The sequence below is a fragment of the Vombatus ursinus genome, unplaced genomic scaffold, assembly GCF_900497805.2.
Source record: "Vombatus ursinus unplaced genomic scaffold, bare-nosed wombat genome assembly UNPS02014830.1, whole genome shotgun sequence".
Taxonomy (NCBI): domain Eukaryota; kingdom Metazoa; phylum Chordata; class Mammalia; order Diprotodontia; family Vombatidae; genus Vombatus; species Vombatus ursinus.
This window is the reverse complement of record NW_020954608.1, coordinates 17,864,460-17,880,492: the sequence shown is the minus strand read 5'-3', so window position 1 is coordinate 17,880,492 and position 16,033 is coordinate 17,864,460. Positions and strand designations below refer to the sequence as shown.

Below are 16,033 nucleotides of genomic sequence, written 5' to 3'. Positions count from 1 at the left end.
ATTCATTCATTCATTCATTCATTCATTCATTCATTCATTCATTCATTTTGGTGAGGCAATGGGGTTAAGTGACTTGCCCTGGGTCACACAGCTAGTAAACTGACTCCAGAGCCGGTGCTCTATCCATCTAAATGGATATACCATCTAAAGACCTTTCTTCTATTGTCTCTCACATGATCTTCTGCAATATAAGATATTGTCATGACCATTTTAAAATAAACTGTTATTTACTGCCAGGTCTTGGCACTATCCAAAGGAATCCCTCTTTCAGTTCCACATTGTTAGACCACAGCTTCTCAATATTAGGCTAGAAAGGGTTTCTTAATTTGTTTTGTATCATGGACCCCTTTGCCTGTTTGGTCAAATCTACAACCCCTTTTCAGAATGATGTTTATTTGCTTTTAAATTCATGAATGAAGTAAATGCCAAATTTCAGTTAGGGGTTACTTAAAGACATTTTTTTTCCCTATCCAAATTGTAAGAACCTCTGAAATCTACTCCCAGACTCCTTGATTAAGAACCCTTCAACTAGAACTGCACCTATAATCCAATTATACCAGGAAGTGTCAAGGGTTTAGTCTGAGGCCAGATTTGAACTCAGGTCCTCCTGACTTCAGAGCCGGTGCTCTATCCACTGTACCACCTAGTTGCCCCATGTAATATATATTTTCATTAAAAAAAAACACATGCATTCATTTCTTCAGGCACTTCTGAACACAATGGAAATAACTAGCAAAGACACACCAAAACATACAAAATAAAACATCAAAGACACTGAAATATTTTGAGTTGTGTAACAATGCATCTGATAATTTAGCAATAAAAATCTGAATTACAAGGAAAGCTGCTTATAATTAATTAATGATATTTAAGTTCTGAAGTTAAAATTACTTACTATGCTGCAGAATCATTAAGCTGGTACTCCCGGGACCTGTTGAAACAGGCTTGTACACCACTATCTTTCCACAATCTTTTGATAACTCCCGCAAGTTCTGCAGTCATAAAACCTTCTTCGGCAGCTCCAGCAAGCACAAAAAGTTGCCGGGCATCATCCTGAACAATGACAAAACATTAGAAAGGAGAAGAGGAGGGAGAACTATTACAAAACAAAAATAAACGTTTCATTCTGTTCCAAAAACAAAAAAACCCAAAATAAAACAAAGTGACAAATATACTCCTTCCCCAAATCACTATGTATTTATATGAAGAAAACTGTTAGAAATAAAGATTTACAGAATCAGAGAATATAATTGCTGAAAGATGTCATACCTGAAAAGTAGATTATAAATGATTTGTTTCAACACACTCATTTTACAGATAGAGCAAGTGAGGTACAGAGAAAATGATTTGTCTAAGAGGTCTCCCAGGTAGTAACAGAGGTAGAACTAGAACCCCAGTCTAGAGCTCTTTCTACAACATTATACTACTTCTCCTTGCTACAGAGGGTAGCAAGATATGCTCCCTGTCCTTATAGAGCTACTGTTAAAGACAATATACAGGGCAGCAAATAAGCCAATATGCTTATATGCTTCTAATTTCTGTAACTCCAGGTTACAAAGAGCTTTCTCCCCATAAAACTTTGTGAGGTTGGGAATGTATTATAATCCTCATTAAAAGAGATGAGTAGACTAGAGCACAGAGAAGTCCGAGACTGGTCCATACTAACACAGCCAACCCATGTATTCTGACTTCAAATACAGCACTCTTGCACCCTGACATTCAGTCTCAAATTGTTTGTGTTATGTGGGATGCACTGCAATAGTTACTTTGGGGATGTAATAATAGATACCTTGGGGCCTAGTCCTTAACAAACTGCCAACATTTTGGGGTAAGACTAATGAAGATTTAAGCTGGAACTTGAAGGACAGCTAGCACTGAGATACTTTAGGACCCATGTAATGAGGAGATAAGTATTCTGAGCAGCAAAAACATGGAATGAAAATTGTATATGTTTGAAGGTAATGCAGAGATCAAAATGACCAGAGTAGAGAAGTTCATTCTTTCATTTCAACTACTTCATTTAACTAAATGAAGCAGAAGGTTCATTTTGAGGATTAGTGGGATATAATGTTGAACGAGTAGGTGGGGCTGGATTACTGAACATCCTGAAAGATAAACAGATTTAGATTTGGAGATTAATTTATTTACCCTATTTAGAATTTAAAAATAAAACCCCGGATACTCTGTACTATGAACTTATGAATACAAAATAAAGGGTAAAGTGAAAATAAGAATATAGTTATTTTAAAACATTAAGTAAAAAATCTATTTTTACCTAAGTATCTTGATATTTTCATTAATTTACACATGTATGGAATTTATTGCAATTTTTTTCTTCAAATTTTTAAACTAATTTTTTTCAAATTTCCTTTTCACTTCAATATACATAAAGGGCGTGTGTGCGTGTGCGTGCGTGTGCGTGCGTGTGTGTGTGTGTGTGTGTGTGTGTGTGTGTGTAGAGGAGAGAAAATGTCTATCTTAATTCCAATAAGATTTCATTATTAAATATTTATGGGATTCATTTCATTTTGGGCTTTAACATAAAGAATAATTCATTAAAATGTTACAATCTTGATCAAAATCATAGTGTCAGATTAAATACATCAAAAGTCCAGAGGAAGGTAACTAGGAATGATTAAAGACTTTGAGATCATGTCATGTAAGTACTGGATGCCTGAAGAACAGAAAACTTTAAGTGGATGGGATGACTGTCATCAAGTATCTGAATAGTTACCATGTGAAAGTAGAATTAGAAGTGTTCTGTTTGTTTGGCTTCAGCAAGCATAACAGAACAAAATGAAGAAGTTTCAAGGAGATGAACAAATTTAATTTTAATGTCAGGGAAAACAAACAAATTTCCTAATACAAAGAGAGGTCCAAAAGTAGAGCAGGCTGTCTAACAAAATGATTGGATATTTACCTCCACTTATTAGACATCTTCAAGCAGAGGTTAGGTGACCACTTTTTGGGTGTGTTATGGTGGCAATTCCTTTCAGATAAAGGTTGGACTAGATAGCCTTTGAGGTCCTTTCTAATGTAGAAGTTGTGATTCTATATCTAAATGCTTCATTTTTACTTTAAAATACATCATTATGCTCCAGGACAAGGGACATCTACATACACAGTGCATTTTTTGTGTATATACTACAAATTTTATGACAGAAAATTAATTTCGGGTTGATTTTCCTCTCTAACATCAAGCTAAATTTTTGATATTATATTAGAAGACAAGAAAATAATAATATGTGTATCTTATCACATGACATAACTTGAGTATCATTTTGAGGTCATTAAAAAGGATAGTCATTTTTTCATCTCACCACTTAATAGTAAAATGTTACGGCAATTACAAGAATACTTCCAGAATACTGGACATATTAGAATATTTTTAATATAATATTTTATTGAATTTCTTAAAATAGTCTGTATTTCATATATGCAAAGTTTAAAAATGCAAACAATGTTACAAAGTATCTTCCAACATTTTACCTCATTTTACCTACCTCAAATATCTGTGATTTTATAGCTAGTATAGTATTAACTACTCTCTCTGCATTTAGTAGGTAGTCTTCAAAAGTTGCTATGGCAAAACAATCCATCATCATATGGCCAACCAGGCAGTAAACCTTCCAGAGCTTAATTAGACTATTTCTGGGACAAGACCTATCTGATGTTCTTCCAGCTAGCTCTCATCTGCCAGAGTTTGCTGCCTACTCTGACCACCTTTCAGAAGAGCCTCCAACATGCCACAATGAAGCAGACTATAATATAGACTAAATTTATATGGTAATTTTTTTAAGTCAGTAGTAGATTCTTGGCCATTTATTACCTCCAGTTAAAAACAATATTACTTGGGGAAGCTAGGTAGCACAGTGGATACAGCACCAGCCCTGAAGTCAGGAGGACCTGAGTTCACAAATCTGGCCTCAGCCACATAACAGTTACTAGCTGTGTGACCCTGGGCAAGTCATTTAACCCCATTGCCTAGCCAAAAAAACAAAAACAAAAACAAACAAACAAAAAAAACCCAATATTAGTTAAAGATGAAAGAGATATGATTACAGCATCCTATTCCTATCTTGAAGTATTAGGAATTTGACCAAAATTATATGGTCTGTATAACTTTTTAATTGGGTATTTCTTTTTTTCTAAACTCCTTAATATTTTACATGTATTATGGTTAATAAAAGAATAACTGCTTTGGCCATCTTCAAAGAGCTTATTTCTTAGCTTAGCGAAGAGGTTAAAAGCCATAATCCTCATCGGTATTCACTTTAGCCTATATTCTGTATTTTTTTTAAGCAAAATGGAAAAATATCATAGTTTACAAAAAACATGTTATAAGGTATACAGAAGAAGGAGTTTTGATGGAGTTGGGTAGTGGAGCATATTAGCTGAAAGAAAACAGAGCCTTTTTCTTGCCAATTCATAAAGCTCACCATTTTTCCAGACGTGAACAAAATGTGAAAAATAATCAAGTCTTCCAGATGGGATCACAATACAGAAGCATATGTTTCCTTTTTTTAGGAAATCTCAAGAAAAATGCATGCAATCAGATACCACATGTGATATACCCTTAATAAACCCAAAGAAAACATGTCCTTAAAGGCCCACATTCCTGTGTTCATTTATAAAATTAAAGTAAAAAGAAATTATTTGCTATTGTCCAAAATAATCCCTTAATATAATCTAAACTGCAACCAATTAATATAAATCATTCCAATTTATTTAAAAGATTCAGATTTAAGGCATAAGCTGAGATTTTTGTGGAAAAGAACTTCCCTTTGATTATCACAGCTAATAATTATTTGCTTAATAGCTGGGGGACCAAAACCTGTGGACTACAAACACATCTAACTCTAAAACAAGATCTCAGAAACAGAAGGGGAACTCTAAAAACAGAATTTTCACTACACTTACTGATGACATTTATCCTTTCTTTGACTTTTCAAAAGCAACCAATCCTCCTAAATGATATAAAATCATCCAATTGTAAATAAATTACTAACATATATTATCATCTTAAAAACACTAGTAGTAAATCAAAATGAATATGCACTTTCAGACATAACATTGAAGTCAGTGATACACACACACACACACACACACATATAAAATCACTGGCATTGAAAATAAGCAGTGGGGAATAGGAGGAGAGTTTACAAACAAGCCAACAGGACCTTATGTTCAGGAACTTTAAAACATAACGGGGATTCACAAAAAGCATACAAAAATGTAAAGAACATTTATAAAACATACAGAGGATATGCTCAATTAAATCAATTTGGCCAGAAAACAGTGAGAAATCAGATTGGTAAAATCTTAGTGTGATGTAGTAGATAGGAGAGCGACCTTCTAAGTTAGGAAGACCAGGATTTAAATCCTGCCTCTGACATATAATGGCTATGTGACTGTGGGCAATCTTACTTATCCTCTTGTTGCCCAAGGCAATGCTCTAAGGCAGAGGTGTCAGACACAGGGCTAGCCAGCCTGCCAGCAACACTGTGGCATATGAACAGAACTAGATTAAAACGTAATCAGGAAATCTTTAACAAAACATATAAAAATGCTATACAACAAAGATAATGTTAATGTGGTTTTTTAAATCAATATGCACAGACAGGGACCCTTATGTACCAGCTAATGTCTGGCCCTGTTTCTAATTGAGTTTGACACTACTGCTCCAGGAAAATTTTAGAGCAGTTGATCATCTATACTGGTAGAACCTCACCTGAGAGTTTCTCTACACCGAGGAAATCATAGATTCAATCCAAAAGATTGAGGTGACTAGGTGGTACAGTGGATAGAGTGCTGGGCTTGGAGTTAGGAAGACCCAAGTTCAAATCCAGCTCAAATGTTTACTTTAAGACACTTAACTTATGCTTGCTTCAGTTTCCTCATCTATGAAATGGGGATAAAAATAACATCAACCTCCTAGGTGAGAATATGCCCATCATATTTAATTACTGTTTTTTAATCAATTTAATCAAACTGTTGTGAGGAACAAATGAGATAATTGTTAAACACTAAGCACAGTGCTTGGCACATAGTTAAATACTATATAAATGTTAGTTATTATTATTAAAATACACTGAATTAAAGATATGTTTTTATAGGTTGCAAAGGCAAAAGGATTTCAATTTGATGAGATAGGTAATAGGTTAAAGTCTTCTTCCAGGGATTAATGTAAAGGAAAAGGTGCTTGAGGAAGAATGTTTCAAAAGCTAGCAGGAAGAAGTGAGAAAAGAAAGGAGAATCTGCCTGTGGAAAACACTGGAAAAAAGCAGAGTAGCAGAGGCTAGAGTCCACATGTGAGATCATAAAAACGTAAACTAGGGTGGTGTCCATGTAAATAAAAACCAGGAACTCTTGTGGTGAAAAAACCGGTAGACCCTGATGATGGCAAATATAAAAACACATTATTTTTTATTTACTTCTAAAAGAGCATTTGGCTTATAGAGCAAAATGCTGCCTCCAACTAGATACTACACAAAAGCATGTAATATCATAAAAAGATTCCTTGAAAGGTAAAAAACAGAAATCTGTTTAATGATTCCAATGGTTAATGTCACATGACACATAAAACAGGGAGACAAGTAGCATAGATCTGGATCTGAAATCACAAATTCTAGTTCTAACCCTGTTTCTCCGGACATAAATTTGAAATTATTTTGGGTTAAGTCATTTAACATCTATCTCTGTGACTCAGTTTTCTCATCTCTAACATGATGGGGATGGACTAGATGGACTTTAAGGTTCCTTCTGATTTTAAACCAATGAATTTCATAATCTTTCAGGACCTACCTCATCTACCTTCATTTTATTACTGTGCTCATCATATTCTGTATGCTTCAGTCACATACACACATACACACACACACATACATACACACACACACACACACACACACACACATCCTGAACTTTCCCATCTCTATTTAATGCTTAAGGCTATTTGAAAGAGGTGAAGGTAGAAACACAATTGTAAGTACAGATCTAACACTAGAAGGAATCTTAGAGGCCTATACAGGTAGTGTCAGAAGTGAGATAATTATCAATGAAAAAGTTATCAAGTCTGCCACAGAATTACAGCAGACAATGATTATCCCATCATTTTTAGGTTACTAATGTCAAAGTTTATAAGAAGTATTCCATTATAAATATCACCTTGTCTATCCTTTACACTTTTTAGTACTATTAGAGGTCCTCCTTTGAAGATGATTGGTACTTAAAGTGAACCCTGTCAAAATGGAGAATGATTTTTCATAGTATATAATCAAAAGGATTAATTAGGAATTCAGCTTCAGCAAATTCTATACACACACACACACACACATATAATGCACACACATTTTTAGCAAAATTTAGGATATAAATGCATGTATGCACTAAATTTTAGACTCCAGTCTTGATTTTGGAGGATGATTTTTCTGACAAAACATAACATCCATCACTACATGTTTGAATTTCACAGGGAACTCATAAAGGTTTTGCTCTTGGCAAAATGATTTATGCCCTGCATCAATTTTCCCAAGGACCTGTCTTAATTCAAATTCTTTATTTTTTGTGGTTCCTATCTATACTCAGGGTGAAAATGGATGGGAATAAATGTTAGTGTTAATCAGGGAGAAGTGTTTGAGTTCACTAGTGAATATTTTAGGGTTGTAATGACTTTTTCTTCCTTCAACATGTTCCTAAGACACCACCACGGCATAGTAGATAGAGAGCCAACCTCTAGGTCAGGAGGATCAGTGCTCAAGGCACCCTAGTTTGTCAATAAGCATTTAAGCACCTATTATACATTCTGGCTGTGGAATACTGGGGGCTGAAGATTTGTAGCCCATGTGACTCTAAAACTATAAAATGAAGGACAGCTGTTGATTTATATTGGTAAAATGAGTTTCCTCACTGGGAATTCTCTACCCTGTTGAAATCACAGGTCTAGACCAAAACAAAAACATAACTTCTTAACCTGTGGGAACTGAGATAATGAATATTCTGCTAATAAGGACCCCCTAAACCTTCTCCTGCTTAAAATCAACATCAGCTTGTTTTATTAAAATTTACTACAAAATATTACAGCTATGTAATTTACTCTTTCAATTTAAAATGATCAATGCATCAAGCCTACTAGGTGCTGGGGGCACAAATACAATAAATCAAGCAACCTTTAGTCACAAGTAGCTTGCTTTTAATGGGGAAAATAAGGGCAAGTATATAAATAAATAAATGCAGAATAAATGCAAAGTAAATACATACAAAATTTTAATAGGGAGGGCACTGGCAGTTGGGGAGAATCAGGAAAGGTTTCCTGTACATAAGACTACAAGGTTATGTTCTTGAAGGAAAAAAAAAATCTGAGGCAAATTACTCCAAAATCTAAAAGGACGCAGTTAAATGTGACTGCCCCAATGATACTCACCGCCCTAGCAGAGTCTCCAAAGTCTATCTTTAATCTCCCCATTGCCCTAATAATAGCAATAATTGACTGAATGGTGTTGCTGTAAACAACTGCTTTATATTGTTTACATTCTTCTTCTGAATAACCAGCTTCATGGATAATTCTAAGAGAGAAGGAAAAAAAAAATAAAGAATTTATTTCTCTTACCAGAAAAACATGTTCTAACTAGAAATTTCACAATGATTTTTAACTCCACTTACTTCATTTGTTTTACAATTGTGCTTTTTCCTGATTCACCAGCTCCTAAAAAAATAAAGAGACATACAATTACAAAGACCCCATGAACATCTTTTATTACAAAATTTAAGTTTTTTTTCTTTGATTTCAGAAAGTGCTTTTATATTTGAGAAAGCTCTCATGAAATAGGTCATTCTAAATTAGTTCAAGAAAGTAAAGAAGGAAGTCTTTTTTATTTAATATGTAATTCTAAGTTATCATTATCAGAATCTTTCCCCAAAATGCTGCTACTATGTCAATTATTTTTAGTATATTATCTGTAATTGAAAGGCAGCATAGTAGTTAGAAAGCAGACCTCAGAATCAGGAACACATCCTGGTTATGGAACCCAAGGCAAGTCAGTTGAATTCTGAATACTCTAAGGTAACTCTCTTAAGACTACAAATTGCAAAAAGAGTGTTGACCTGTATTGGTAGAATGAGTTTCCACATCTAGGAGTTCTTTACACCAGTGAAATCATATCACTATTTTATTTGCATTTGTATTTCCCAAGATATCTTAATCTTATGTAATCTATAGAGGTACTTAAGGAGGGGAAGGGAACAGAAAACTGCGAAAAAGGTACTGGTAAAACAGAGGAAGACCTTATTGCTCCTTAAAACTTCTCAACCAATTAGGACTATCTAAAAGTGTTTGGCTAAAGAAATGGGAGGCAATATTTCTCTGCTATTCTAAGATTTTAAACTTGTTCCCTGCTAAATATCATTTTGCTATTATGTATCCCAACACTAACAGAAGTTTAAAAATAAAAACATACTTTAAAATGACTCTCATTTTATAATTTCAAAATCTAAATTTCTCTCTGCTAGCTAGCATGTTCTTAGATATTGCCAACAGTCCCCTTCTTTTCTATTATTCTTAACTGACATTGACATTACTTTTTTAAAAAAAATAAATTATATGACTGTGGATACAATAGAATACAGGACAGTACCACACACTTAGACCTGTAAACAGATTTGAGTGGAAGGGGAGGGGAAGAGAAGGCCATTTATTAAGTATTACTGTCATGCTAGGCATCCTTTTTGTGGTTTTCTTGGAATTTATAACTTGGAATGGGGGGAGGTGGACTTTTTGCAGAGGGAACAAAAATTCGGTGAAAATACAAAAGGGAAGAAAATGTGCTGATGCTGGGCTGATTCCTACAGCAGTATTTGGCATGTTCATAAGGAGAAAAAATAGAAAGAAAAAAAAAACAGAGCTAAGGCTAGAAAACTGGACCCAAACACCAAACTGTTCCTCAGCAAGTGCTGCACAAAAACAGTTCTCGGATCATCATTACTAACCCTCTTGATTGTACAAGGTTTAATTATCCAGTTTGTGGCTCACATAGGCTTTGCACATGCAGGCTTCCTTTTTTGCCATTCTGTTAAAAGGGTGAAGAGAAAGCTAAACTCAGGAAAAAGGCAATAGTGTCAACATTTGACAAAATAATCAGGGGAGAAAAGTTGCAGCTATGTGCTAAAATTGGGTTTGGGGTTAACTAGGGATTTAATTATCCATGGAATCCCAGACCTATACAGTTGCAAATAATTTACAGCTGATGTGAATGTCTGGAAAAAATGTCATTCAATAATTTAAGAAATTAAACTCAATGTCTACTCCCCATGAAAAAGAAAAAAAAAGAAAAAACAAGAACTGGATGCACAACAATGGCATTTACAGTCTGAGCTTTCTAGGGTATGTGCCAATGTACACAGTTCCAAGATAAACACCCCATTACTTATTAATCAGCAATAGTGTACTTGGCACTGTGAAAATCACAATCTCAGTCTTTACAGCTTAGTGCAGATAACTGTTTTTCAGTATTTTAGGAGTAAACAACTCAAGTAACCCATCATGATCAGCTTTTATCAAGGAGCATACATAACAATGCTTCTTCCTGGCTTTCCCCAACATTTCTGGGATTTTCTGGCTAGTATTCTGTCACATTAACACAGACAGCAGAATCAAATATTAGTGAGCCACTGTGGAAATAACCTCAGAAATCTGTGATTAGTTCAAAGGTTCCCATATCCACTACTGTGAAGGATAACAAAAGCCTCTCAATTTTGGAAGCCATGTACACCACTGTGCAGGTAAAGGATTACTTTAGTTATCTATGTCCAACAAGATGCTGTGAGGCCCTTCATAGAAAGAATCACTCCTTAGTGGTAGAAATTTTCTTTAAAATTTAATTTCCTCCTTACCTATGAAGGTGATAAGTGACGCTGACTACTTTACTTGACCTGTCAAACAGGTAGAGTGTCTATGTACACTTTATGTATGTACAACATCACTACAATCTGTTTTTCAGTAAGAAGTGGAACATCCCTTTTATTTAATTTGCCTTTCCTCTCACTTGGTTAAGTGTTATGTTACTTGATGAAGTATATTTATTATTTTATGGAATCAGAAGTATTAATACTTGCAGCCCCTTTCTTTATTTTCTTTTCTTTTCTTTTTTTTTTTTTGGGTGGGGCAATTGGGGTTAAGTAACTTGCCCACAGTCACACAGATAGGAAATATTATGTGTCTGAGGCCGTATTTGAACTCAGGTCCTGTCTGACTCCAGGGCTGGTGCTCCATCCATGGTGCAACCTAGCTGCCCCTGGAGGCTCTTTCAAAAGGTCTTTCTTTTAATCAATATTACTGTCTTGTTTTGATCTCATAATAGCAATCTTCTAAATGCTATTAGCAAAAGTTCTAAAACTGCTGGTACATTAGGTACAAAACAGAAAATAACAGGTTAAACCCAAATTATTAAAGTTCCAACTTTTGGCAATGTAGGGAAAACATAGGAAAAATACTCTAGGTCATAAAGTGAATGATTTTCTAAGAGTTTTTTGCCTAACTTTTCTTCAAGGACACATTCACATGACTGACCTTCTTGCTTACTGAGTCTATGGGCAGCTTACTGTTGTAGAATGAACCATTAGTCAAATATCAATCAAATCTACTTGGGGAAACACTCTTTCCTCTCTCATTTACCTATTTCAGGAGAAATTATCACACAAAACAGATTAAAATATAATGAAATTAAGCTACTATTCTATTCAGAGCTACACTATGTAACCAAACCGTCAATTTTACTAATCCATAAGCACTGTTACATGTAAATTTGAATATCTGCATATATATATGCATATACATAGATAACATTTTAAGTAGCTTTTCAATAACGAATCCATACTATGAATATTTGACTCTGGAACCCTTAAAAATGCCCAGCTTCCCTTATCCATTACTTTTGTAAAGGACAGAAAGGAATGGATGGATATCTAAGGGATGGATATCATAACACTACAATGATAAAATGTAAATACTTGTGTGTAGATTACCCTCTTACTAAATTCCCTTTCAAACTAGCTCACACCTTTCTTAACCTGGAAAAGTGAAGAAAGGAAAGAAATGATTCAGAGTATACTCAGGTAAACCTTTTGGTTTAGAAGGATTTTTTTTTTTTTTTAAGGCTGTGAAAGAGGAAAAGGAAGACAACTCAATTCAACCTTAATAAAATGAAACTAAGTTGCAGATCTCAAATTTCATTCTTTTCCAGTTTGTACTCAGTTTTTAGGAGACTGCAAAGAAATAATAGAGACAGACACGCTGTTTCTGTTCTGTTTTGTTTTAAGGTCATTTTATTAAGTTTAGCTACCTATGAATAAATAAGATTACTTCCATTTACTGTCTTCCCAAAAAAGTCCATGTCATCTTCAATTTTTTTTTTTTATTTTCAGGGGGACATACTGAATAGAGTTAGCCTAAGAAACAGGAAGAGCTAGGTTTAAAGTCTACCTCTCACACTTACTGGCTTTGTGACCCTGGCAAATCACCTAAGTTCTCAGTGTTTTAGACAACTCTAAGAATCTAAGTTGCTGAGAATCAATGGGAATAACTTTTTTATTTTTAAATCAGGTCTTTTAATTAAAGGTAATATGATGGGAAGATCTTAAAAAAGTTTTCTTTATTTTCCCAAATATGCAGAGGAAAATAATACTGCCATGCTGCAAGGGCTTCATTGTGAAAGACTTCTGACTAATGGTTGTTGTTTATCACTGAATGTGCATTGTCTCAGTCAAACTGAGACCTGTTAAAGACTTTAGCTTAAAAGGGCCAAGGTCTCCCACTCCATCCAGGGCCATCTCCAGTCATCCTGATCTATATCTGGCCACTGGACCCAGATGGCTTCAGAGGAGAAAGTGAAGCAGGTGACTCTGCACAGACCTCCCTCACTTAAATTCAATTCACTTGCATGTCATGGCATCACCTCCCTGATGTCTCAGTCCTCTTAGAGAATTAAGGACAAACAACAACAACAACCACCTTGACAAATGGTGCAATAATGTGAAGCTAAAGTGCTGCTAAAGCTTAAGCATTTTTTTCAAAAGTTTACTTACAGTAAGATTAGTCCTTAATTATTTCACATCTTTTAGCCAAGACGAGACGGCTAAATTAAAAACTCTCCCCCCCTCCAAGAAACAAATGTGTACAATGGTAGTACACATTATGGCTACAACTAAAGGATGAGTCCAAATAAAATCTCAAATACTCATGGAATAGGTTTTGGGGGGAGAATGGAAGGAGTTCATATCCCCCCTTTCAAGCAGACCTGGCACAAATCTATAAGAAATACCCTTAGAGAGTTGCCAGGGGGTACGAAGCTGTTAAAGGATTTGCCCACGATCACATAGCCTTGATCTGCCAAAGATAGGACTTGAATCCAAGTTTTCTAGGATTTCAAGGCCAATCTTCTCCATCCATTGTGATGACTTAAAATGAATATTACTTAGACACTAATATACTGTTGATAGAACAGTGAATCAGTCTCACCATTCTGGAAAGTAATTCTGAATTACGAACCCAGAGTCACTAAATTTTACATTTTTCTTTTGTCTCAGCAATACTACTATGACTACACTTATATGCCAAAGAGTAAAACAAACAAAACAAACAAACAAACAAAAAAACAGGAATCCAAGACGGTGTGCCTCAAATCAGGAATGGCTGAACAAACTATAATATATGAATGTAATATAATATTACTGTAACACAACAAATGATGAAATGGATAGAGAAACCCAGAAAAGCTTGCATGGACTAAAGCAGAGTGATATGAGCAGGATCAGAACAATTTATACAATAAAACTGTAAAGAAAGCAACACATGCCTGTAATCACTGCTATTGAGGAAGCAGAGGATGGTGGACTTCTTGAACTCAGGAATTCTGAGGTAACAGTCTACTCAGCCAACCGGGTCTCCATAGTATGTCTATAAAGAATATGGCGGAGCAATTCCAAGGGGGCGGAGCCAAGATGGCGGAGGGAAAGCAGTGACTTGCTGGAGCTCTCCCCTCAAACCCTTCCAAATACCTATAAAAAATGGCTCTCAACAAATTCTAAAGCAGCAGAACCCACAAAAAGACAGAGTGAAACAAATTTCCAGCCAAAGACTGCCTGGATGGTTGATCAGAAAGGTATATCACACGGGGCTGGGAGAGGAGGGCAGTTTGGCGTGGGCACGCAGGCTGCAGCGAACCTGGAGCAGGCCTCAGAGGACTAATCGCAGGCAGCTGTAGCAGTTTCCAGACTTCTCAACCCATGAACGCCAAAGACAACTTGGAAGGTCAGTGGGAAAAGTCTGTAATTGCGGTGAGAGAAGGAGCTAGGTCTCAGCTGTCCCCAGGGGACTGTGGCTATTCCCTGAGCTTCTGGCCCACAGACTGAGTGGGAATCAAGTGGCTGATCAGAGGGAGATTGCAGGGATCTCTTTGCCAGTGCTGAGGCAGGAATTTCTTGCTTTGCCCATGCTTGGATCTGGGTCACAGTTCTGAGGGGCAGTCCTGGGGCGAGGAAGAATGCTGGTTTGGTGAAGCTTTTTGTGGCGGTGGAGAGAAAACACCTCGCCCCTTATCATGGCACCTTGAAAGAACTGAAAATTTTCAGGTCCCTAGAAGTATCTCTGAAAACAGCTGTATAAACCCCTGAAACTTGGGACAGTACATTCTCCACAGTGGAAACAGACTTTTACCTTAACAAAGAGTTTAAAAACTCAAGTACTTGGCCAGGATCATGAGTAAGCAGCACAAAAAGAGTCAGACTATATTATCTTACTTTGGTGACAAAGAAGATCAAAACATGCAACCAGAAGAAGACAACAAAGCCAAAGATCGTACATCCAAAGTGTCCAAGAAGAATATGAATCAGTCCCAGGCCTTGGAAGAGCTCAAAAGGGATTTTGAGAAGCAAGTAAGAGAAGGAGAGGAAAAACTGAGAGTTTTGCAAGAAAATCATGAAAAACAAGTCAATAGCTTACTAAAGGAGACCCAAAAAATACTGAAGAAAATAACACCTTAAAAAATAGCCTAACCCAAATGGCAAAAGAGGTCCAAAAAGCCAATGAGGAGAAGAATGCCCTAAAAAACAAAATTGGCCAAATGGAAAAGGAAGTCCAAAAGATTACTGAAGAAAATATTTCCTTAAAAATTAGAACAGAGTAATTGGAAGCTAGTGAGTTTATGAGAAATCAAGATGCTGTAAAACAAATCCAAAAGAATGAAAAATCAGAAAACAATGTGAAAGATCTCATTGGAAAAACAACAGCCCTGGAAAATAGATCCAGGAGAGAGAATTTAAAAATTACTGAACTATCTGAAAGCCGTGATCAAAAAAAGAGCCTAGACATCATCTTTCAAGAAATTATCCAGGAAAACTGCCCTGATATTTTAGAATCAGAGGGCAAAATAGAAATTGAAAGACTCCACCGATCACCACATGAAAGAGATCCCCAAAGGAAAACTCCTAGGAATATTATAGCCAAATTCCAGAGTTCCCAGGTCAAGGAGAAAATATTACAAGCAGCCAGGAAGAAACAATTCAAGTATTGTGGAAACACAATCAGGATAACACAAGATTTAGCAGCTTCTACATTAAGGGATCGCAGGGCATGGAACATAATATTCCGGAGGGCAAAGGAGATAGGATTACGACCAAGAATCACCTACCCAGCAAAAACTGAGTATAATCCTTCAGGGGAATAAATGGTCATTCAGTGAAATAGAGGACTTTCAGGCATTCTTGATGAAAAGACCAGAACTGAATAGAAAATTTGATTTTCAAATACAAGACTCAAGTGGAACATGAAGAGGTAAACAGGAAAGAGAAAATCATAAGAGATTTATTATGGTTGAACTGTTTACATTGCTTCATGGAAAGATGGTATTTGTAACTCATGAGACCTTTGTCAGTATTAGGGTAGTTGGAGGGGAAAAAAATTAAATGTATGTATATATAGATACAGATAGATAGATAGATAGATAGATAGATAGATAGATAGATAGATAGATAGATAGATAGA

At 35.7% G+C, this 16,033-nt stretch overlaps 1 protein-coding gene across 1 annotated transcript in view; it reads right to left on the bottom strand.

Annotated features, from left to right (window-relative positions):
• The window catches only part of GNAI1 (G protein subunit alpha i1), a 114,094-nt gene that overhangs the window by 37,562 nt on the left and 60,499 nt on the right, over positions 1–16,033 (bottom strand). Inside the window, exons 2-4 of the mRNA XM_027838829.1 lie at positions 8,662–8,704; positions 8,423–8,564; positions 896–1,053 (exon numbers count right to left, since the gene is read on the bottom strand). Of these exons, the coding sequence (XP_027694630.1) occupies positions 896–1,053; positions 8,423–8,564; positions 8,662–8,704 (343 nt within the window). The remainder of the gene's footprint in view (positions 1–895; positions 1,054–8,422; positions 8,565–8,661; positions 8,705–16,033) is intronic.